The 24,719-nt window shown below is 41.5% G+C and overlaps 1 protein-coding gene across 7 annotated transcripts in view; it reads left to right on the top strand.

Annotated features, from left to right (window-relative positions):
- Positions 1–24,719, top strand: part of RALYL (RALY RNA binding protein like) — a 723,330-nt gene that overhangs the window by 655,133 nt on the left and 43,478 nt on the right. For all 7 annotated transcript variants that reach the window (XM_058698440.1, XM_058698443.1, XM_058698437.1 and 4 more), the window contains one exon: positions 15,042–15,155. In XM_058698440.1, coding sequence (XP_058554423.1) covers positions 15,042–15,155 — 114 coding nt within the window. The remainder of the gene's footprint in view (positions 1–15,041; positions 15,156–24,719) is intronic.

The following is a 24,719-nucleotide window of genomic DNA, read 5'->3' on the forward strand; positions in this document are numbered from 1 at the left end:
TGAGAGTTTATATTTCCATAACATCATCACGTGTGGCCATTTTCCTTTTGACCATTACCTCAATGAGGATGGAGACAGACTGTATAACCAGGAGACCTAGGCAAGGTAGGATTAAGCAAGCTCCCAAAATTCAAGAGGATAATTCCCATGAGGGTTTTGAATCCCCTGAGAGTTGAAAATCATCCACCAAATAACTCCCTGGAGCCCCAACCTTTCCAGGTTTGGACTGGGACATGAGCAACCTTTCTCATTCGATCTGTCATCTCCTCTGTGACTTTTCCTCCATTTCCTGTCTGTAGGCAGCAGTTGCTCAGGTTAAACTTTCCATAAACACCTCCCTCAGAAGCAAGCAAGGAATCTAAGGCCAAGCCATTTTGATAGATATCACTGTGCATTTTGGTTTGCTGCTTGGCTAGTAAGTTAAGAACTCTGGTGGTTTCATTGGTAATAATTTATACAACTGTTTGACTATGTGCCTTAGCATGTAAATGGGAGTGTGGTAGCCCCAGGACCCATCCTCTGCCCAGGTGGCAGGGCTGTAATATTGGATTATACACTCAGGAGGCCATTCATCATCTTTCCAGTTGCCAATTTGTAGGGCACACCATTTCCTTTGAATCTCCCTGTCCCAATACACTTGGACTCCCAAATGTTCCCCTCTGACTAGTGGGAACAGGAAGTAACATGGATGAATAGTTCTTATCAGACATGACCCTGACCAGCCTGAGGGAAGTACTATATAGGCTGTCCTTCCACATATCCAGTATAGTCCACCTGGGGCCCACCATTCGATGGCCACATGGACATTGTCCTAGGCCCCTCAGAGATGAGAGGAGTTAGACAAGGGGTGGGGATCTGGCTCAATGTGATCTGGGGACCCCCACCATTGGGTTTCCTTGGCAGATGAGTTCTAAAATCTTTGGCCTAGGTACATTAAGCTTCCAATGGAGATGGTGAACTTTCTTCCCCACCAGGCAAGGCAGTTTTTCCCAATAATTTAGGTTTTGAGGAGCCAAACCCCAGTAGTAGGACTGGGGTATTTTGTTTCATCACAAGGTTCACAGGGATCTAATTCTCTAGCCTCCCATGGCCTTTGATCTCCCATGTTAGTTCCCCCACATACACAGCAAGAAGAGATCTTCAGAGTCTGAGCTATAGTCTCTGCTAGGGCTAGAAACAAGTTCCTTGCTGTGACTGAAATGGGAAGGGGGCTACTTCTTATTTCATAGAAGGAGTGGAAGACTTGATGGGACATGGTTGGATGGGGGGTAGTGACTCTCTTGAAATATAGCATAGTCCCTGTGTCTCTGCCTTGCCAACAGATCCAGATGCCAATTTGGGTGCCCCATTGCCATTTGGGTTAATGATGGTAAAATTAACAGGGTTACAGGCCTTTGATTGACAACCTGATATAGCACCCCCCACCCCTTTTGAAGGAGTGCTATTGTTGCCTTCTTTTTTCCAAGTAGCTCATGAAACACAGCTCCAGCTGGGGCATAAAAACTCAGGTGTATAGGCACGTGAACTGTTTTCCTCACACATGTATTTGTCATTGAGTCAGTATTTCTTCTCCCAATCTAACCCTCCACATGGTATATATCAAGAGTCCTTGGGCCCTCTATGACAAGTGCCCACTTTTTTCATATGACAGGTGCCTCTGGGCCAATACCTACAACCACACATACATCAAACAGCATTGACATTGGTCATTTTGGGGTAGCAATTTGTGTCCAGCTGACCAAGGCCCCCCACTTGGTAGGATCAGACTTCTAACCAGTCTTCACTGGGGGTTTATTATGGGTCATAGCATGTGTATTGACTCTTCCATTGGCAGATAGAATAGGTGGTCTTATTGTGTCTGCAAGTCCCCAGGACTTTTCCTTGGCATGAGAAGTGGGCATGGTATAGTAAAATCCAAGTGACTTCCTGGCCTGATCTGGTTATGTGACCATACGGGTCACCTAATGAGGAATCGAGGTCTACAGAAGGGGACCAGATTAGAAGCAACCAATACCAACAAAGCATCCTATCCACAAAGGGAAGGTGAGTGCTAACAGAAATCTCTCACCACACGTCCAACCAGCCAGGGTGGCCTCTGCCAATCCTATGGTGAAAAGTAGAGCAAGAACCACAAGAACAGTAAGAAACAAAGCAGGACAGTGCATCATCATAAGGAAACAGATACAGAAAATAAGGACAGTGTGTTTGTTCCACCAGATCATTGATTCCTCAAGCTTCTGCTGTGTGTAGTCAGCTTCCGGAGTGACTAAAGGAGAGCTGCAGTCTCCCAGAGCCTCTGGAATTGCAGATTGCTTCTTCTGTATGGTCAGCTTGCATGGCATTGATGGAACAGGAATGCACTCCCAGTTTCAAAATGCCGACTTCACTCTGCTGTGGTGAATCCAGGGACCCACCTCAGCTACCTTTACTGCAGTAGGGGTGGACAAAATGACAGTGAGCAGGCCCCTCCAGAGGGGTTTTAGGGATTTGACATTCCACTCCTTCACCCATTCAGCATCTCCTGGTTTAAAGGGGTGAGCGTCTGTGGTCAGACTCACAGCTAATCGCTCCCTAACCCAGTGGCGTAAGGTGGTTAGGGTAGAGTCAAGAGCCCGCATCTGTTCCCTTAGGGTTAGATTGTCTATTTCATTTAGATCCTCCTTTATGCCCTTGATAATGGGGGGAGGGCAGCCATAAAGGATTTCATAAGGGCAGAATCCCGTCTGCTTTGGGGGGCTACACCTGATTCGTAACAAGGTGATTGGCAATGCCTGGTCCCAGTGTAGGTGGGTTTCCTGACATAGTTTACTTAATTGAAGCTTCAGGGTTCCATTCATTCGTTCCACCTTCCCGGAGCCCTGGGGTCAATATGCCATGTGTAACTTCCAGGTGATCTTTGGGATCTTTAACCCCTTTGCCACCAGCTGCACCAGCTCAGCCACAATTGCTGGCCTGTTATCTGATTCCATAGTGAGAGGGATCCCAAATCAAGGAATGATTTCTTTTATAAGAAGTTGGGCCACTTCATGTGCCTTTTCTATGCGAGTAGGAAGGTTTCCATCCAGCCTGAGAAAGTGCACACAAAAACCAACAGATATTTACAGCCTTGGACCTGGGAAAGCTCAGTGAAGTCCACCATGATATTTTCAAACGGGGTTCCCCCAACACTCTGCACCCTAGGGTAGGCCTTGGGTTCCTGATGTGGGTTATTCCAGGCACACATTTCATATTGCTAGCATACTACTCAGGCTATGCTGGAGAGTCGAAGGATGTAGAAATGTCGTCTCAACGTAGTCTCGAGAGCTGTCCTGGTAGTATGTGTTTCCTGATGGAACTTCTTGACAAAAGCTGGAGACAGGGCCTCAGGAATTGCTACTCAGCCATCTTCAAATTTCCCCCATCCACCTGGGAGGTAGCTTCCATTTTCAGTCTTAAACCAAGTACTCTCATGTTCTGAGTAATTAGGGTCCCATTCTGCCAGTGGACTAGGGAACAGTGCAGCAGTTAAAGCCGCTGATTCCACTGTTCCTTTGGAGGCTGCTAGCTTTGCCTCTCTGTCTGCCTTAGAGTTTGCAGCCATGGGGTCTTCCCTTGATGCATGCATCAATGCATGACTGCCACTCTTTTAGGGGCCCACACAGCGTCTAAGAGTTCAAGGATTTCCTTACTTTATGTCTTTTCCTCCTGAGGTTATTAGATCCTTCTCTTTACATAAAGCCCCGTGTACAGTGGAGGGTGGTGATGGCATACTTAGAGTCTGTGTATATATTAACACATATCCCTGCCACCCGTTGGAGGGCTGGGGTTAATGCGATGAGCTCTGCCTTCTGTGCCAAAGTCCCCCTTGGCAGGGGTTTGGCTGATATAATAGAATTCAGGGTCACCATGGAGTACCCTGTAAGATGTTCTCCCTCTTTCACAAAACCGCTACCGTCAGAGAAACACTCAACATCGGACGCCCTTGAGGGGATGTCCCTCAAGTCTGGTCAGCTGGAGAACACCTCATCCATGACTTCAGTGCAGTCATGTTCATGTTCTGGTTGACCTGGCCCCACAGGCAGTAGGGTTGCAGGGTTTAGGGTCTGCACTACTTCTAGATGAATGCACAGGTTTTCACACAGCATTCCCTGATATCTCATCATCTGGGCGTTGGTTAGCCAGTATTGTCCCCTGTACTCCATTAATGTCAATACTGAATGTAGCTCTCAGACTGTCAACTCTTGTCCCATAGTTAACTTGTCATCCTCAGGCACTAAGAGGGCCCATAGGCAGGATAGCCAGCCTTGGGCAACAGAGTCAAGCTGCTTGAAGAGATATGCCACCGGGGGATGCCATGACCCCAACATCTGGGTTACAACTCCTATTGCGACTCCAGTATGTTCATGAACATATAAGAAGAAGGGCTTGGACATGTCTGGGAGCCCCAGACCAGGCATGTTGGTGAGGGCCCATTTTATCTCTTCAAAGGCTCCCATAACAGAGGTTCCCGCTCTCCCCTCTTTGTGGTCTCATAAAGGGGTTTTGCCAAGACTGAGAAGTTAGGTATTTAGATTCTACAGAAACCTACGGCCCTGAGAAACTCCAGAACCTGATGTTGGGTCAACGTGACCAGGATTAAACAAACGGCTTGTTTTTCTCTCTAGGCCGAGTTGGTGCTGCCCCTGGGAGAGGTGAAAGCCAAGGTACTTGACTTTCTATTGACAGATTCGGGCCTTTTCCTTGAAACCTTATAGCCAGTGTCCCATGGGGGGTGGGGGTGGTGGTGGTGGTGGTGGTAAGGAGCTGCCGAGTTCCTTCCATGTAATCCTCTTGAGACCTTCCAACCAGCAGTAAATCATCTACATACTGAAGCAGAATACAGCCATTTTGATCCACTGGGAAGGCTCTTAGGTCTGAGGCTACTGCCATGCCAAAAATAGTTGGGGAGTTTTTGAACCCCTGAGGCAATCTGGTCCAAGTCACCCGGACCTTGTCACCATTTTCAGGATTCTCCCACTGGAAGGTGAAGATCGGTTGACTCTGGGAGGCCAGTAGGATGCAGAAGAAGGCATCCTTGAAGTCTAGTCATATGAAGAAGGCAGCTTCAGCAGGGATAAGACCCAAGAGAGTGTATAGGTTCAGGACAATCAGGTGCAGGGTGACAGCAGCCTGGCTTATTGCATACAGATCTTGGATTGGCCGATAGTCACTGGTGCCCAGCTTCTGGACTGGTAGGAGAGGCATGTTCCAAGATGACTGACAGGGTTGGAGGATCCCATATTTTAGAAGTCTCTCCAGGTGCTTTTGTATTCCCATGTGTGCCTTACAAAGGATGAAATATTATTTTTGGAAAATGGGTCCTGCCCCTGGCTTTAGTTCTACAATTACTGGAGGTATGTTCTGGGCCAGTTCTGGTGAGTTGTCCTCACCCCACACCCCTAGTGCTCTGAAGGGAAGCTTAGGTCCCTGTTGTAGCTCCTCCATGAGACTGTAGAGGCACCATTGTTCCCCTTGGGGAATCATGAGAGTCATAATCTTTGCTTCTGGCTTTTGTAGGGTCAAAGCAGCTTGTCTGTGGGAGTTGAAAGTTATCTGGGCCCGCAGCTTTCCCAACAGGTCCCGACCCATTAAAGCCACGGGGCAGTCAGGGAGGTACAGGAATTCATGGATGATTTCATGCCCACCTAACCTGCATCTCCAAGGAAGCAGGACAGGATGGCATGTCCAACGGCCCATGGCCCCCACAATGGTGGCTTGTCTCTGTGAGAGGAGGCCCACGGGTTGGGTCACCTCGGGTGTTCACCCCAGTATCTACCATGAAGTTGATGGGTTGGCCCTCCACATTCTTTTGGACCATAGGCTCTTGGCAGGCTAACAAAATAGAGCCCACTCTGTCTTAGTCCTCCTCATAGTCTTCCATGGCAGTTAGCCCCACAAAATCATCTTTGGGGGCCCCATGAGGTTGTGATACTGGTTGGTACTGGCCCTGGACCATATGGCCTCTTTCTTTCTGTTTGGGGCCCTGCTGAGAATTAGTCAGCTGCAGAGTGCATTAATTTTTCCTGTGGACCTCCCGACAACAGTGAGCACAGTGATTCCATCCTAACTTTGATCCTGGGTGAGATGATCCTCCCTGCAATACCTTTTTGGCCCCAGCCCTATCCCTGTGGGGCACCTTTCTGGGAGCTTTCCAACTGCTCCATCAAGGCAGCAGCTAACAAGTCTACCTTTTTCTGCATCTTCTGGCATTCTTCCCTCCACCCCACCTGGTCACTGTTGACAAACACCTTAGTTGCTACTTCCAGCAACTGACTGGCATTCATGCCAGCAAAACTCTCTAGCTTTTGCCACTTGTGCCGGATGTCCCCTTGTGCCTGACCTATGAAAGCTGCATTGACTGTCTGTTGGTTGACAGGCGCCTCTGGATCAAAAGGGACGTAGAGATGAAATGCCCCATATAGTCTCTCATAGAACTGGCTCAGGCTCTCCTTGGGTCCCTGGAACACTTTTGATGTTTTGCTCATATTCATGTCCTCTTCCCCCATTCCTTCATGCCATTTAGAAGGGCTTCTTGATGCCATCCAGTTTTTGCGAGCCCTCCATCTACACTTGAGTCATTTGGGTTCCATTTGGGGTCCTCCCCAGGCAGGTGAGCCCAAGCATAAGCCTGAGTGTCTAGCATCGCAGCAGGGGCATTCTCCTCCAACCATTTTAGGGCTGCCTGGATAATTCGGCAATGCTCCTCCGTGTCAAAGAGGGTCAGGAGGAGTTGGTAGCAGTCTGTCCAGGTAGGTTTATGGGTTTGAATTATGGACTGCATTAGTTCAATCACAGCATGGGGCTTCTCCATATAGGAGGGAGTCTGGTGCTTCCAATTTAGGAGGTCTGTAGTGGTAAAGGATTGGTACAGAAAAACACGCTGGCCTTCTCAGATCTAGCCTTCCTGGTAAATAGGTCCCCTAGTTCCCCTCAGTGGCATCTGTAGGGCTCCCCAGTGTTGCTGCAAGAAGGGACTGTCTCCACTGGCCTGATCTTCTAATCGCCTTCCAGGAGGGGTGTATGAGGTTAGGACCAGTGGTCTGGGCAAACCAGTCACATCTGGAGAGGCCAGTGGAGCTAGAGGTGGCGGGGCCTCAAGACTAGAGGCCGGCTCTGGTGGGGTTTTGGCCGCCAGGGCAGCTGGAGGCTCAGGTGGCAATGAGGGGTACAGTGGGGCATATGGCAGTGGGGTCCCCTCATAGTCTCTCCCAACAGTATGGTTTTTCAGTTTTTGGCCGGCATTTGGAGGAAGCCGTGACATGAGCCATCATAACTTTACAGTTCTCTTCAATACAGACTTTTAGCCAAGGTGGGTGGAATAGGACCAGTTCTTGCCAACAAACAATGTAAGGAAATTGGGTGGGGTGGCCTGGATCCCCCACAACGACTCTGAGCACTTAACTAGTTCCTTATCAAGTGAGCCCTCAGAGGGCCAGCCCACCCCGAATGATGGTCAATCAATTTCACAGAATTTCCAGAGCTTTCTAGGAGTTAATTTCACACCCTAATCTCCTGAATATCCCTTTTTGAAATTCCTCAACATACACTCTAGGGGAGTCAGTTTACTCTGTTTTCCACCCATTTCCTCCCCCTAACAGACAACTTTCATACACAAGAGAGGGAAAAGGGAGAAGGGAGGGACTAATTTGGAGAGGACACACACTCCCTTTGTCCATTTCCGGCTGCTCTCCTCTCAGAGATATTTCAGGCACTTGTTAGCATTAGTGGGTTCAGTATCAAGCCCTGACCTGGATCAGGGACCCCAGAGGAAGTGTGACGCTGCCCTAAGCTATATGAGGTCACCATGGAACCGTGGATCGGGACTCAACACTAGCTTCATCCCATTGGTCAGGTCAAAACCTTTCGTCTGTCTCATTCACACACAGTCACACAGTGACTTCAACCCACTGCCCAGCTCCCAGCACCTTAGAGTTGTGGTTTCATTTCTTATGGAACTACTCAGGTAGCTCTGGGAGATGATCAGGCTCCCCTTCTGCCTCTTAGGGGCAGGTCTACCAAAACAAACCCAGATTCTCACCAGTCTGATGGGTGGTACTCCCTGATCTCGTTCCTGGGCCTCACCAGGTTCTTTTGTTCATCTGGGGACCTCACCCCAGCATGCCAGGGGTGGCTAGTCTCCTACTGATTGAGCGGTCTGCTGGAGACAGGTGAGGTCACCTCTCCTGGTGACCCGAGATTCACACCCCAGCGACAAGGGAGGTGAAACACCATCCCCACCTCCCAGGTGAGCCCCCACGAAATGTAGCAGTGAGTCAAACACAGAGAGTCGAGACACCAATGTTTTTCTTTCCAGGAAGCAGCTTTATTCGTGCCAGTACAGGCTCAGTGGGCTAAGACCCAAAAGGCTGAGCCTAAAGCTCAGCAGAGGGTTACCTTTTATACAATTTCTGTTCCTTTGTCTCCCGTATATGGTAACATACAGTCTGAATGGGCGGCCTATGTTACAGAGTCCTGAGGAAGGTCACGCCTGCCCACATAGCCAGGTTGCTTTCCCTTGTCTTGAGGTTTTCACCACATTTCTTACAGAGGGGCTGTACCACAAAATAAACAAAGAAAAAGAGAGACAAATAAAAACAAAACAAAACAAAATTCTTTTTTTTTTAATTTTTTTTTAATGATCATGACCTGAGCCGAAGTCGGAAGCTCAACCAACTGAGCCACCCAGGCACCCCAAAACAAACAAAAAAAATTCTTAAATACAAAGAACACACTGATGGTCACCAGAGGGGAGGTGGATGGGGGGATGGGTGGAATAGATAAAAGGGACTAAGAGTACACTTGTCATGATGAGCATTGAGTACTGTATAAAATTCTTGAATCATTATATTGTACACCTGAAACTAATATAACAATGTATGTTACTTATATGCAAATTTTAAAAATTAACAATTTTAAATGTACTTACTCCCTAGCCAGGTCTTCCCTAACTACTTGTATGCATCTTTTTTAAAAAAAATTTTTTTTAACATTTATTTATTTTTGAGACAGAGAGACAGAGCATGAACGGGGGAGGGGCAGAGAGAGAGGGAGACACAGAATCGGAAGTAGGCTCCAGGCTCTGAGCCATCAGCCCAGAGCCCGACGCGGGGCTCGAACTCACAGACCACGAGATCGTGGCCTGAGCTGAAGTCGGACGCTCAACCAACTGAGCCACCCAGGCGCCCCCTTGTATGCATCTTATATTCATAAACAAATAAAATGTATTTGTTTGTTGTCTTCTTCCACTGCTAGATGGAAGTTCCATCATTTCAGGGACTTCTGTCTCTTGTTTATGAATATATCCCCAGCTCTTGGGAGCAAACCAGACAATAACAGATCTTCATGAATATTGTTGAATAAATGTGTTCAACACTTGAGTCAAAAATGAGAGCAGTTCCTGTTTTTGTCAAGGAGAGAGATTTTTAATTTTTTTAATGTTTATTTATTTTTGGGGGGGCAGAGTATGAACAGGGGAGGGGTAGAGAGAGAAGGAGACATAGAATCCAAAGCAGATCAGGCTCTGATCTGTCAGCACAGAGCCCAGCGTGGGGCTTGAACTCACAAACCACAAGATAATGACCTGAGCAGATGTCGGATGCTTAACCCACTGAGCCACCCAGGCACCCTAGCAAGAGAGATTTTTTTTAAAGAAGAGATCATTTAAAGTGTCATCTGAAGAAAGAGGATGAGTTTATTAAAGAAGAGGATCAAGTCTGATAATGACTTTACTCTCTAGGAAACATTTGAGCTGAGGATTTAAAAATTAAATGGCATTTACCAGGTAGAGGAGATGAGAGTGTAGGGCAGACAAATAAAAACAACAAAAACATAGCTATAGATGTCTAAAAACACAAGATACATTCAAGAAACAATGAACAGTTGTGAGTAGAGCCTAAATTAATTAGAAAGGCAAGCCTAAATTAATTAGAAAGAGTCAAGGGAAGGTAATTTGGAGCTGATTGGGAAGTAAAGCAATTTTCTCAAATTCTCAAATCAATAAAGTTTAAATTGTAAAATTCATAACCTTTAGTAATTGGCTCTCATTTTCCCAAGCCCCTAACTTGTCTACATTGGGTTGCTTTTGCATAACAGTTATGTAACAGCAAGTTGATTAAAAGTATTCTGCATTATTCTTAATAAAAAATACTCCTGACTCTCACAATCTAATACTCTACCTAAAAATAAAGACACTATGGTCTATACAATGTATCTTTGAAAATGAGGATTATGGATTTCGAAGAATTAAGGTGGAATTAGGGATGAATGCAAAGGTGTGGTTGCCAAAGTTATGTGTGCTTATTCTTTTATCATAGTGCTTCTGATTAAGAAACAGTATGTTTCCACGCTGATTTTCTTCTTGCACTTCTTGCAATCTCTCCATTAGACATTCAATTCCAATTTACTGTCTGGTACATACACAAAGCTTTAAATAAGATTTGTTGGTTAGGTTGAAATTGCATCCAGTGACCCTACCTACTTATACACATACCTACAAATTTTCTGGAATTTTCTAATTTCTTCCCATGTGTAAGACACTGGGTTAAATTCTCTTAAACATGCAAGGAGAAAAAGAGAGAAAGAAAGAGAAAAGGGAAAAAAAGAAGTAGAGAAAGAGAAAGGAAGGAAATGAAGGAGGGAAGAAGGAAGGAAGGAAGGAAGGAAGAAAAAGAAGGAATTGGATGCTTTCTCTCCATTCAAGACAGTTTGGTTGTTGAGAGCCTATGATGTGATAAATCCATTAATATGTCTTCTTCAAACAGCTGTCTAAAATTTCTTCTTTTTCAAATGTTGCCTTGTCAGAGATCAAAATAATTTCTTCATCTGCAGTCTGAATAATTTTTTATGGTTCTGGTTAATGATGAAAAGACAAAGTTTTCAGTAGGTACTAACATAATTTACAATCTCTTCTGAAACCTGTTAATACATTTTCTAATTATGGAGGACAGACTTCAAAGCCCAGGACCTCATGGTATGCATCAGGAGCTTCATCAGTCAATAAGAGAAGAAGAAATTTATTAAAACACAGAAAATACTCAAAAGCATGACTCCTGAAATTCTTCCGTGTCTAATCAGGCCTTCACTCTCAAGAAGCTCACAATTTAATATGAAAAGTGTACATACTAAGTAAAAATTAATACACAGTATGTGTCTAGCGGTAATTATGAGATGCCACTAAATAAATTATAGATGAGAGATGCACCTTCCAGAGGGTTACTCAAAGAAGAATCCACAGGAGAGGCAAGACTTAAATGAAGCCCTAAAAAGCATATAGGATTTTAATAGATATATTTGCAGGATACAGAGAGTCTTTGCTGGGATAAACATATAAATAATAATAATAGCAATAATAATAATAGTCATAGAAATAGTATCTTCTGCTACTACCATTTACTGGGCTTTATAATGTTCTGGGCATGGTGCTAAGTGCTTTATATGAATTACCTCATTAGGTTTTTATGACAAGCTTCTAAAGTAGAGAATGGAAATTGCAGATGTTGAACCTGAATCCTAGTGATTACGAGTGACTTCCCAAAGGGACATAGAGGTGAACTAGAGTCTATCTGGTTCCATGCACTATTTGAGTAAGCACTAAGATTATCTGTTCAAGTGAAGAGTTTGCTTTGAGAAGAAATGGAATCTATAGCTGGAAATATACTTTGGAGCAGACCCTGAATACCAGTTTATAGCATTTGTGCACATGTGTGTGGGTTTCTGGCCTTTTTCCTATAGAAATGGGGACACTGTAGAAGTGTTCCGTAGGAAAGGTTTATGACTTATAACTATCACTATGAAGGCACTATGCAGTAGACTGGGCAAATTGAATTCAGAAGCCCAATTGAGAGTGTGCAGAAAATGAACAGGGGGAAAAAAGATGTGAAAAGAAATGAAAATGAACTGGAATACTTTGGACCCTTAATTCTGAACTCATTTTTATTTTTTGGAAAAGTATCAGAAACCTAAGTTGCAGAGATTTAAAAAATTTTTAAGTTTAGAAATCTATACTTGTAAAACATGCATCTATTTTTTTTTTTTAATTTTTTTTTTCAACGTTTTTTATTTATTTTTGGGACAGAGAGAGACAGAGCATGAACGGGGGAGGGGCAGAGAGAGAGGGAGACACAGAATCGGAAGCAGGCTCCAGGCTCCGAGCCATCAGCCCAGAGCCCGACGCGGGGCTCGAACTCACGGACCGCGAGATCGTGACCTGGCCGAAGTCGGACGCTCAACCGACTGCGCCACCCAGGCGCCCCAAACATGCATCTATTTTGATGGAGTAGGGGATTAATGTAATCTGCGGTGCAGCAGAGAAATGGTTAACAGGAGCCCCATGCCCATCCCACCCCCCAAGAAAAAAAAGGCAGAGGAAAGTTTGAGAGGGAATCACATGAGCTATAGAGGTGGCTCATCTCAGGAACTCCATCCTGAAACCGACACATTAGCACAGAACCACACCCAATCTATAGATTGTGAATCCAACTGAAGAAAGATAGAAACAGGACTATAACCAACTAGGCCAGGTAAGTGGCAGCCTTCTTCCAAGGATAGCACTGAAATGCAATAAGAAAACAGCTTTCCCAGTTGCTCAAGAAGCAGCCAAAACGATTTTGAAGCCTTGCTTTTCAAGGCCTTGAGGATCCTTTGCTGCTAGCCATTCCAAGACTGAAGCCAGGCAACTTGCACAGGCTGGAAATGTTCAGCATTTCCTGGTAAAGACAGGAAAAAGCAAACAGAACCTGTCCAGATTACATCCTTATTACCTCTAAGCTTAAATACCATGGACTAATTAAACTCAAATTTTATAATGGACTGACTTTGATCTTAAAAGGGGTTCCTACAGTGCTAGACTTGAGTCTAGACTTAAAGCCAGCCTTGACTCCCTGGACACTGGTAAGTTCCTACTTGGTGAGCCTAGATTTCTAGTGGCTTGTAATGTAGTTTCTAACAAATGGGGCATTGGTGGGGTTTTTGTTTATTTTTTAAGGAGATAAATAAATTAAAATTAGTCAACTGCATTTCTGAGCTGAGAAGTGGCTCTACTTACTAAAACATCTATTCTATTAGCTTCCAGCCACAGTCCCATTTCTGCTGCATTGAAATCTAATGCTATAAGATAAAATATTTTCTATTAAATTTGATAGGTTTAAGTAAAACTACATGACATGCTTCCATCAAAGGAAATAAAAATCATTCTTCAAAGTGGAATCAATTTGCAATCGTGACAGATGATGTTTTTCAAATTTAGCTGCAGTTCCACAATGGTACTTTGATGTCTCTGAAATAATTGACATAAGGAGCAATTCTCTATTTTAAACCGTGTTCTACTTTCAGTTTGGTTCTTTATAATAGGAACACCCCACAGGGTCCTGGATTCTTGCAGTTTTTATTTTGCAAACTACTTTACATCATAAATAAAAAGCTTCTTTTTATAAAAAATGTCTGATTTTATAATAGAAAATGTTCTCTCATTTTTATATTGGAAATAATCTGTTCTTCCTTTGAGCAATTAATGTATATTGGTGCATAAGTTATCATGTATATTATCTCATATATCTTAGTTGACAAATATCTCCATTCCAAGCAAGCATAGATTGCATTTAGTTTTTATTAATTATAATTGTTTTCCTGGAGACTAAAGAATTAAACTAAACACTCAGTTTCTTCCAAAATTTCTCGGAAATATCCAAGCTGAGATCATCATAAACTTGAAAGCAAAAGTGACAGAGAAGAATTAATAGGCTGAAATCAAGATCTGTGCCCCAGATCTTGAAGCATCTTTGCTGAGGCATGGCTACCTGAAAACCCACCTACTGAAAGTTCATAGGCAGATGTAGATGTTCTGTAGTGATAGCTTTGAAATCTTTAATACTCTGGTTCTTGTGGGTTCATGGCAAATTTTCCAACGGTTCTCAGAAAAAGGAGAAAATAAGAACAGTGCTGCAATGAATTTTTCATAAACATAAATATATTTATTGAAACGATTGTCCTTTACATAGGAGATTGTCCTTTTCTTAAGCCCTTTCTTTACAAAATAATTATTAGGTTGATAGTAGGATGTTTGTTGTTGTTAACATCTTACTTGGTAAAATGAAAGGTTGCCAATCTTGTGTTAGTCCTACTTGTTTTTCTTTGTTTTTTTAAAATTTTTTCAATGTTTATTTTTTGAGGGAGAGACAGAGAGAGACAGAGCACGAGCAGGGGAGGGCCAGAGAGAGGAACACACAGAATCTGAAGCAGGCTCCAGGCTCTGAGCCGTCAGCACAGAGCTCGACGCAGAGCTTGAACTCTCTAACCGTGAGATCATGACCTGAACTAAAGTGGACGCTTAACCGACTGAGCTCCCCCGAGCCCCCCACTTGTTTTTCTTTGAAACCATGCTAAATACCAGTGGGAACTTTAGTGAATCTCCTTCCTTCCAGCCCCACGGCTTAAAAGGGGGCATGTACAACCCATTGCCTCACTTTAAAAAAAAAAAAAAAGAGTAGGTGAAGTGGCAAGAGTTCTGCTAGACTTCTCTAGCATCTAACATTTCTTTAGAGGATAAGTATTATATCCTGGTTTCAATAAAATACCAGGGAACTAGATTTAAAAATGTCATTGACCTGTCAAATATGTATTACAACATAGATCTCAAAGCAGTATTAACATACCTGTCATGATTTTATCATTCTTCAAGCTGAATCCATTTTACAGTGCAGATTAACTCTACTATTTGCCAAAACTGAGTTTAGTATCATTTTAGTTATTTGATAAGCTGTTTCTGGGTTACTCTGTCCCTTTGCCTAACAGTGAAAAGATGAAATGCTAGTATATCAAATGCTCACGTCACTGAAAATCACTGTAATTCCCAATGTCATCTGGTACTCTAGGATCACTGGAAGTAACAAGAAACCAATGAGACTGAAAAGTATCCTATGTGATTTGACATAGTCTTGAGAAAACACGGGGTGTCTGTGACTTGTGTTTTCCATGAGTCGTGGTACATTTGACGTTCTATTGCTTTTTTTCCCTTTTCCCCTTTCCAGTGAAGTCAGATGAGTTACAGACAATCAAGAAAGAATTAACCCAGATCAAAACGAAAATTGACTCCTTGCTAGGGCGCCTGGAGAAAATTGAGAAGCAGCAGAAGGCGGAGGCAGGTAAGTGAAAAGGATCTGTGGCCACAGACACGTCGGAATTAAACCAGTGAAACACTGTCAATCACAGGGACAGCTCAGGGCCGGGGGGACACTGGCTGAGTTTAACAGTTTAATACAGATACGTGAATAAAGTCTTTGAGCCAAGAGTTGCAACAATGCAATCTAAGTTTTTACTGTTTGGAGAACATGAACCAATTTGTCTAAAATTCATATTTTTTAAAAAGAAAAAATATTTTGATAGTAATAATAATAATTATATCATAATTACAAGTTAATATCTCAATATCAAGCAACTTTAAGAAAATAAAATCAATTAATGGAATAACACTGTCAGACTAAAATAATATTCATATTTAAATAAACAAACTGCAGAAATATAACAGATTTCAAAAACAGTGATCATAAAGCCCAGCTCCTGCGTTGCTACAACCCTGCAAAACTTCAGTACCCAGTTTCAGGATCCTCAAAATCAAGAGCATGTCCCTGACCACCCGCGGCCAAGTCATTTGATTATATCTTTTATAACTTAATGTTCCCCTCTCCTTTGAATTATCAGCCTTGACCCTATTTGTATTCTAATACAATTCTAATGCCCTTGTCATGTGGTTGCAGATATTTTTTAAATCACAGAATATGAGAACTGGGATAAAGTTGGAGATGAGCGAGTGCACATCATGTTCTGCAAGGCCTCACATGCCTCAGAGGCTCCCTGGAGATAAGATGAAGGTTAGAAGGAGGCCCGGGAGGTAGATGAATTCTTGCTTCCTCTAAACTCAGCCCTTGTTCTACCTGCATCTATTTTAAATATTGGGATTCAACATAAGGCTTCCTATTCTAAAAGAGCTTCACTTTTTAAAAAATAAAAAATATAGTTTTGAAAGCCATGGTTCAAATCCAGCCTCCTCATTTCAGAGACAAAAATACAAAGATTCAGGGAGGTAAATTGATTTTTCCATAGTCACCTAACTAGTGAGTGATAGACCTAGGTCTCGAACCCAGGTGTCATGAGTGAATCCAGTGCCCTTCCCATTTGTAGTTTCAATCTCAGGTTCCACTCAGGGCCTGGTCCCAGGATCTCACTGACGTGACGCTACCTGGATTACTCTTCATTGATGAGAACTGGTGGGGATCCGGGAGCCCCTGAGCTACAGCAAAGAGGAACCTGCCTATTCATTCACCGTACCACTGGGGTGATGACCAGAGCTTTTACCTCCTGCCAATGAGCCATATAGGACTCAAGAATGAAAAGAAGCCAGATGTGAGTTGGTGGTATAGCATAATGAATGAGAGATATAAACTCTGGTTCAGATTCTCACATGCCAGTGACTGAGCCTTCTCCTTTATAGAATGAAGATAATAATCCCCACCTCACTTTGTGAGAAACAAATAAAATATCACATGTAACTTATATGGCACAGTAATTAGCACAGAGTAAAGGCTCAGTAATTAGAGCTGTTTGGCATTGGTACTAACACAAGCATATAACTGGAAATGAACATTTCCTACTGTTTTCACACAACCCATTTTTTTAAAAACATGAGCCATATACCTAGCATGTGGCAGATTCTCACCAATGTGAATGTGAAAAAATAGATAATACAGAATTGTTTTTATTAAAAATTTCTATTATCAGCATATTTTCTACTATAAAAAGATATGGGCAAAAGATTTGAGTGAACATTTTTCTAAAGAAGACAAACAGATGGCCATCAGGTGCATGAAAAGATGCTCAGCATCACTAATCACCAGGGAAATGCAAACCGAGACCACAAAGTAATATTACATCACACTTGTTAGAATGACTAGTATCAAAAAGACAAGAAACAAGTGCTGGTGAGGATGTGGAGAAAACGGAACCCTTGTGCACCATGGGTAGGATTGTAACTTTCCACTATGGAAAACAGTATGGAGGGTCCTCAAAAGATAAAAAATAGAACTTCCATATTATCCAGTAATCACACTACTGAGCATTTATTTGAAAAAAAAACAAAAAACAAAAACAAAAACAAAAAAACACTGCCTACACTTCTTAATAGAGAAATTTAGATTTTAGGATGTTTTTTTATATGCTGTCTATGGCAGTAATGTAAAGTGTTTCTGTGACTGAACTATCCTGTGATGTTGCCTAAATCAATATTTCCTTTTGAGGAACTTTTGTGAAATTCGTTATTATGTAAAACAACCCTTACAGCAAAGGACTTTGATAACCAATTTGCACTTCAGTTTAAAGGATTATGGAGAACTCATTTAAATATAAATCACCTCAAAGAGAAAAATGTGATCCTTATTCTATCATATTATACCTTCCAGTTTCCTGCAATGAATAATACCTTTCACTTATCTTCTTGGGAGATCATCTATAAATGTAATGCCAAAATTCAAAGCTTGCATTTTCTTTTCATGAGAGGCTGTCACCTTATTTTTGTACGTGTTTAAACTTTCCCAGTCATGAGACATTTATTTTTAAAATGATAGGCTTAGTCTTTTGATATTTATGTCTTTCTTACTTTAACATGTTAGGAAGAAAATGGAATTATTTAATTTGTAATTTCATTCACTTAGCAATTGTCTCCTGAACAGCATTTGTATTTAATGGAGATAAGGTGATTACTTTCTATATTTTCTTTATGAAAAGAAAAGTCTTTCCTTGTAAGGAAAGACTCAAGATTAGATTATAGAAAGTGGCAAGAAATATGATAAAATTCTTAAAAAATACTCCATATCTCCTTACTAAATTTAAGGGAGCACTCATTTTAATGCTTACTCTGTTGCAAACTAATTATCTGCTGGCTAACTAACATTTACTCTTCATTATTACTCTTTCATACATCTCCCATTCCCAGTCTTAGTTATTTGATAATGAAAGTATCCAGCACAGGGGCACCTGGATGGCTCAGTCAGTTAAGCATTCCATTTGGGCTCAGGGCATGATCTCACAGTTCATGGTTCGAGCCCTGCATTGGGCTCTGTGCTGACCGCTCAGAGCCTGGAGCCTGCTTCAGATTCTGTCTCCCTCACTCTCTACCCCTACCCCGCTCGTGCTTTGTCTCTCTCTCAAAGATAAAAAATAAATACTACCCAAAACTTTTGAAAAAAAAAAAAAACAACAACAAAGTTTCCAGCATAAAATACTGACAGGAAATGGAAGATCATGAACCAAAGATGGGGAAAACCACACAACATGGAGATTGTACAGTATTCGAGTCATAGTATCATTTTTTTTCTTCTTTGTTTGTAGTGAATTTCTAAGCTATGAGGAATAATTGTAATGAAGTATCATTACTTGATTTTGTATTCTATATACTGACTAATCGATATTTGTATGGCATCCTGTCTCTTTCTTTGAGATTGTAAGCTTCCTGAGCACATGGTCATGTCTTCTCTTCCTTTTCTAACTCTTTCCAACATGTACTATGTACCAGGCACAACCTCACAAGTCATTTAACTTCTCTAGGTCTCAACCCCTCAAATGTAAACTAGAGGAATGATTATGACCTCAAACATAAATCCCAACTTTTAAGCTACAAATAGTATGAATCCATAATGCATATGTTATTATTTTCTATTGAATAATTCAATTAACATAACTTTGGAATGTAGTGACTATGTAGATTATTGAAAACAACAAATAACACATATCAATTTAACCTACAACTGTGCCTCATTCCTAGATGATTCTTTTAAAAGAGCCACATATAAATGGCCACATATGAATGGCACGATTTATATGTGGTTTGCACAGTGATGTTAAATGACCAAAAGGGATAAAAGAAGCAAGAAGGAAAACTAGAGACTGGGTATCTATAATGGGCACAATTAATCCACAGGTACCTATATGTAAAAAAAAAAAAACAAAAACAAAAACTTCAGGTATAAAGTCTCTGATGTGAAAAGGCAAATAGACTTTATTTAATTCAGCTTTATTCTCAGTGGTATGCCTGATACATGGCCAGCCAGTGTGCTGGGACAATTCCAATGATAATAGCCAGAGTTTGACCTAAGCATTGGAGAGGCCACAAACCAGGTCCCACAGGAAAATTCATCCTGCCCAGATGTTTGGTAAAAGGAAAAGAATTTTTAAAAATAAATTAATATCCAAGGGGCTCCTGGGTGGCTCAGTCTGTTAAGCATCCCACTCTTGATCTCCACTCAGGTCATGATCTCACAGTTAGTGAGTTCAGGCCCCACATCGGCTCCACGCGAGTAATGCAGAGCCCGATTGGGATTCTCTCACTACTCTCTCTCTCTGCCCCTCCTCCCTCCCTCCCTTCCTCTCTGTCTCCAAATAAATAAATAAACATTTAAACATAAATTAATTATTAATTAATTAATATCCAAGAATTATAATATTACAAATAAATACAAAAATATATAACTGCTTTTGAAAAGTTAGTATCTTCCAATACTGCTATCCATTTACACATGGCATACTCTTTTCAGTATGCTGGTATTTTTATTTAGCCAGTTCACACATTAATGTCATTTACTTGGACCCTAGTGATATTAGCGTCTCAGACTCCTACGGTCAGTTCTTCTTCTACTGCACCAAACCACAAGGTCTTTTGCTCTCATTTGGTCTGGTTATCTGTTTTACACCCCCTGAAACCAAGTTTAGTGTCCAACCCACTGTGAGTGTAACAGCCAATTAAATATTTTAAAAGAGCTATAATTTTCTCACTCCCAATACTTTGGCTATTGTTGACTGGGGCGCCTGGGTGGCTCAGTCGGTTAAGCGGCTGACTTCAGCTCAGGTCATGATCTCACGGTCCGTGAGTTCGAGCCCCGCGTCGGGCTCTGTGCTGACAGCTCAGAGCCTGGAGCCTGTTTCCGATTCTGTGTCTCCCTCTCTCTCTGCCCCTCCCCCGTTCATGCTCTGTCTCTCTCTGTCCCAAAAATAAATAAAAAACGTTGAAAAAAAATTTAAAAAAAATAAAAAATAAAAAATAAAAATAAAAATCTCTAAAAATTTTTTTAAAAATTTTAAAACCTCTAGGCATAAAGAGAATGGGAACAAAATTTTAGAAACTGGACAACAGATGGAGAAGGTACCTGAGTTAGTATACATACCCTAGAAATCTAAGTCTAATTTTAACCACAGAAATCCCAAAAGGCTGAAAATCAAAGACATCATGTTCCTCTGGAAAAGGAGGTATATACATGGCTGCAAGTCTGTTAAGGAATCAGATTCCTGTATTCCTAACTGTCTCTGACCTACTAGAAATCTGGAGAAGTTACCTATAGAATAGCTAAAAAGCAGATCCCAAAGCTGGTAAACAACAAATTTGAGTGCAGTTGAAGACAAGGAGAGAAGTGAAAGTTTACACAACTACTGTAGAAATTCCAAGCATTGTACCCCCTCAGCTGCCGGACTATTGGCAAGACACCAGAAGTTTTAATTAGGGAGATGAGCATCCTAAAAAGAAAGATTTTTTTTTTCAATATATGAAATTTATTGCCAAATTGGTTTCCATACAACACCCAGTGCTCATCCCAAAAGGCGCCGTCCTCAATACCCATCACCCACCCTCCCCTCCTGCCCACCCCCCCCATCAACCCTCAGTTTGTTCTCAGTTTTTAAGAGTCTCTTATGCTTTGGCTCCCTCCCTCTCTAACCTTTTTTTTTCCTTCCCCTCCCCCATGGGTTTCTGTTAAGTTTCTCAGGATCCACATAAGAGTGAAAACATACGGTATTTGTCTTTCTCTGTATGGCTTACATCACTTAGCATAACACTCTCCAGTTCCATCCACGTTGCTACAAAGGGCCATATTTCATTCTTTCTCATTGCCATGTAGTACTCCATTGTACCCCAATGTTTATAGCAGCACTCTCAACAATAGCCAAATTATGGAAAGAGCCTAAATGTCCATCAACTGATGAATGGAAAAAGAAAGATTTAAAGATGCTGGCATAGGCATCACCCAAGAAAATGGTCAACCACATCATCCTGCAAAAACAATATCCCTTTGCTTACAAAGCTGCCCCTTGGTATTTTAATACCTCACTGTTCAATGAATGGACAAGCATCACCCAATAATTGCAAACACTTACCATGAAAAGGAGATATCAAAAAAGGGAGAAAAAAAGAAAACTTGGATGAAACATTGTGCAGAAGAAAGAATAAAACTTTAAAAGAAAAAATAAAAAAAAAACTGATTAACATACTCAGAAAGAATGAGAAAATATTGCATTCATGAAATAAGAACATGACACTAAAAATGAGTATTCAGAAGACAGATAAAAGAGCTTTTAGAAATTAACATGTGATAGCACAAATAATTCAGTATTGGAAGACAAAATTGAAGTAGAAAATAGATATGGAAAATAGAAGGGGAAGGATATGAAAATTACTGGATGAATATCTGAATAATAGGGTTACAGAAAGAAAGAGGGGAGATCATCAAAAAAAATTTTAGAAAAAAACCTGAAGGGAACATGTGGGTGGGTCAGTCGGTTAAGCATCTGACTGGCTCAGGTCATGATCTCATGGTTTGTGGGTTCGAGCCCCGCGTCGGGCTCTGTGCTGACAGCTCAGAGCCTGGAGCCTGCTTCAGATTCTGTGTCTCCCTCTCTCTGCCCCTCTCCCCCACTTGTGCTCTGTCTCTCAAAAATAAATAAATGTAAAAAAAATTTTTTTAAGAAAAAACCTGAAGAACATTAATCAGGTTGAAAGAATCCACTGAATGCCTGAAACAATGCACGAAAAAAGATGCACATCAAAGCATCTCATTGTGATATTTCAGAACATGAGGGCAAAGAGAAGGTCCTACCATCTTCCAGAGAGACAGGAAAGGAGAGAAAACAGTTTTCATATAAAGAAACAGGAATCAGAATACCAATAGGCTTCTCAACAGCCACACTGAAAACCAGGAGGCAATGAAAACATACCCTAAAAATTCTGAGGAAAGATCATTTACAAGCTACAATTCTGTACCTAATGCCCAAACTATTAAATGTGAGGGTAGATTAAAGACATTTGCAGATATATAAATATCAAAAAATGTATCTCCAGTTCACTCTTCCCCTGAAAAGGACTGGAGGAAGTAGTTCACAAAAAACAGCAGGTCAACCAAGAAAGGAGAAACGTGGCTTTCCCAAAGCAGGGAAATACTGAGGCAAGAGCAAGGGGAATCACACGATGGTGGTAAAGGAGAGTCTAGCATATGAGCTGTGCAACAGACCCAGAAAGAAATCGAAATCCGAACAACTCAAAAGCTCCGGGAGAGACTTTTTCAAGATCAAATTGATAGAATGGCTAACGGGTACGTAAGGGAATTGGTTTGAAACAAGATTTACAGGTCTAGTTAAAGTTGGCACAAGTATGTATCTGTACACAGGGAACTGAATTAAACAAAACGAAATAAGATGAAAAGTTCAAGGCACTTTTTAACACCAAAGAAAATAATACTGTTCAGGGAAGAAAAATTATGTGTTATATACTAACAACTTAGCTGCACAAAGCATTTTCATACTTAAAATTAAGTAAACACAGAACATTGATCTAATCTAATTTACAGTGTAACTCCCTAGAGTGATGGGACGTAAGTGGGGATTGTATGACAGAGAATTGAGTCCTCAGCTTCCTAAGTATGATATAAATAGGTAAAGCCTAAGACTGATCAAGAGACAGCAACAGAAACACCTATTTAGAAATATGAGGGCATATACTTAAAAGAATGAACTGAGTTGAAAGCCTTTAAAAGAGCTGAAAATGGTGAGCAGGTAGGAACAGAAGACTGCTATTTTTCATAACAAGTCTTGTGGAAATATTTAACTACAAAAATTAAGTGTTTTAAAGAAGCTAAATTTAAAGTTGTGAAAAGAAAATGACTTGTCTTTAGCAGTTGGAGCAAAACCTTTCCCTTTGCTTACTGGAGAATTTCCAATGGCTGTCCCTCAGGGAACTGTAAAAGAAAATTGCACTGGACACTTATTAAACATGGCATAGGAAGACTTTATTCTAGACTATTGCAATAGGGGTCAAGACTAGTGCAGTAGGGGGTGGAAATTGAACGCTACTAAAACAAAAGGCAGGATAATTTTTAAACGCTGGAGTAAGCTAATGGAAAAGTATTAGAGGACATTAGTACAGAGGTTGGTTGGTATGACTGGGCCATCTGTGTTTGCTAATTGACTGTTATGGAAGATAAGCTTCTACTCTCCCACAGAGACTATCTTTCTTGATGATTACATTTCAAGGGGATGACTTCTAGGTTTTAAGAAAGGCAGGCCTAGGTTGCAAATGATTTACATCTCCAAGGGGCATAAAAAAAACTTTACAATTCCAAGTTTTCTAAAGTAAATGCTCTAAGAAAAAAGAGGTCTGGAGCCTATAGTCAGGAGGGAGCTGAGGGGTACATTAAGGTCCTTGGTAATAACTCAATCACCATCTTTCAAAATAGAAACCTTTTCCCCCACTTTCTTATCTAAATATACTCTCTGTGTCCAGTCTCTGTCACATCACCACTCTATAAGTCCTGTGAATCAAATTGCCAAATTAACATTTTCTGTTCCTTCTACAACCAGTGTTGCAAAATGTTACCTTAGCATATTTTTACCTCTTCTCTCTGTTTTGCCAGTGCTATTGCCTGTACCCAAGCCCTCATCTCTCACTTGCTCTAATGAACTCATCTTATTTTTTACCAGCTTTATTGCATAGGCATAAAACTCACCCATTCCAAGAGTGTAATTCGATGATTTCTTAGTATGTTACTGAGCAGTACAACCATCACCACAAAGCAGCTAGAACATTTTCATCCTCCAAAGCCTCACCTGGTAGCCAGTCACCCCACTTCTAGTTTGCTTCCTCCTTAATTCATCCTCCTTGTGGCAAATAGATTTACACTAGCAAGACATCTATAAGGCCCCATACTTAAGAATCAAACAGAACTACATCGAATCCCAAAACTTACTAGTTGTGTGGTACTTGGTATTTATAAATTTTGAAATTTATAAAATAGGAGTTGGGGTGCCTTTGTGGCTCATTCAGTTAAGCATCTGACTTCACTCAGGTCATCATCTCACGGTTTGTGAGTTCAAGCCCCACATTGGGCTCTGAGCTGAGAGCTCAGAGTCTGGAGCCTGCTTCAGATTCTGTGTCTCCCTCTCTCTCTGACCCTCCCCCGCTCGCACTCTGTCTCTCTCAAAAATAAATAAACATTAAAAAAAAAATTTAAGTAAATAAATAAATAAAATGGGGGAAATTGGGGTGCCTGGGTGGCTCAGTTGGTTAAGCGTCTGACTTCAGCTCAGGTCGTGATCTTGCAGTTTGTGAGTTTGAGTTCCATGTCCGGCTATGTGCTGACAGTTCAGAGCCTGGAGCCTGCTTCAGATTCTGTGTCTCCCTCTCTCTCTGACCCTCACCTGCTCACACACACACTCTCTCTCTCAAAAATAAATAAACATTTTTTAAAAAGTAAAATGGGGGAAATTAATATCTATTCCTTAAAATTGTGAGGTTTAAATAAACACAATGTATCTGTAATTTTAAAAATTATTTATATTGGGGGTGCCTCGGTCGCTCAGTTGGTTAAGCATCTGACTTCAGCTCAGGTCACGATCTCACA

The sequence above is a fragment of the Neofelis nebulosa genome, chromosome 14, assembly GCF_028018385.1.
Source record: "Neofelis nebulosa isolate mNeoNeb1 chromosome 14, mNeoNeb1.pri, whole genome shotgun sequence".
Lineage (NCBI taxonomy): Eukaryota > Metazoa > Chordata > Mammalia > Carnivora > Felidae > Neofelis > Neofelis nebulosa.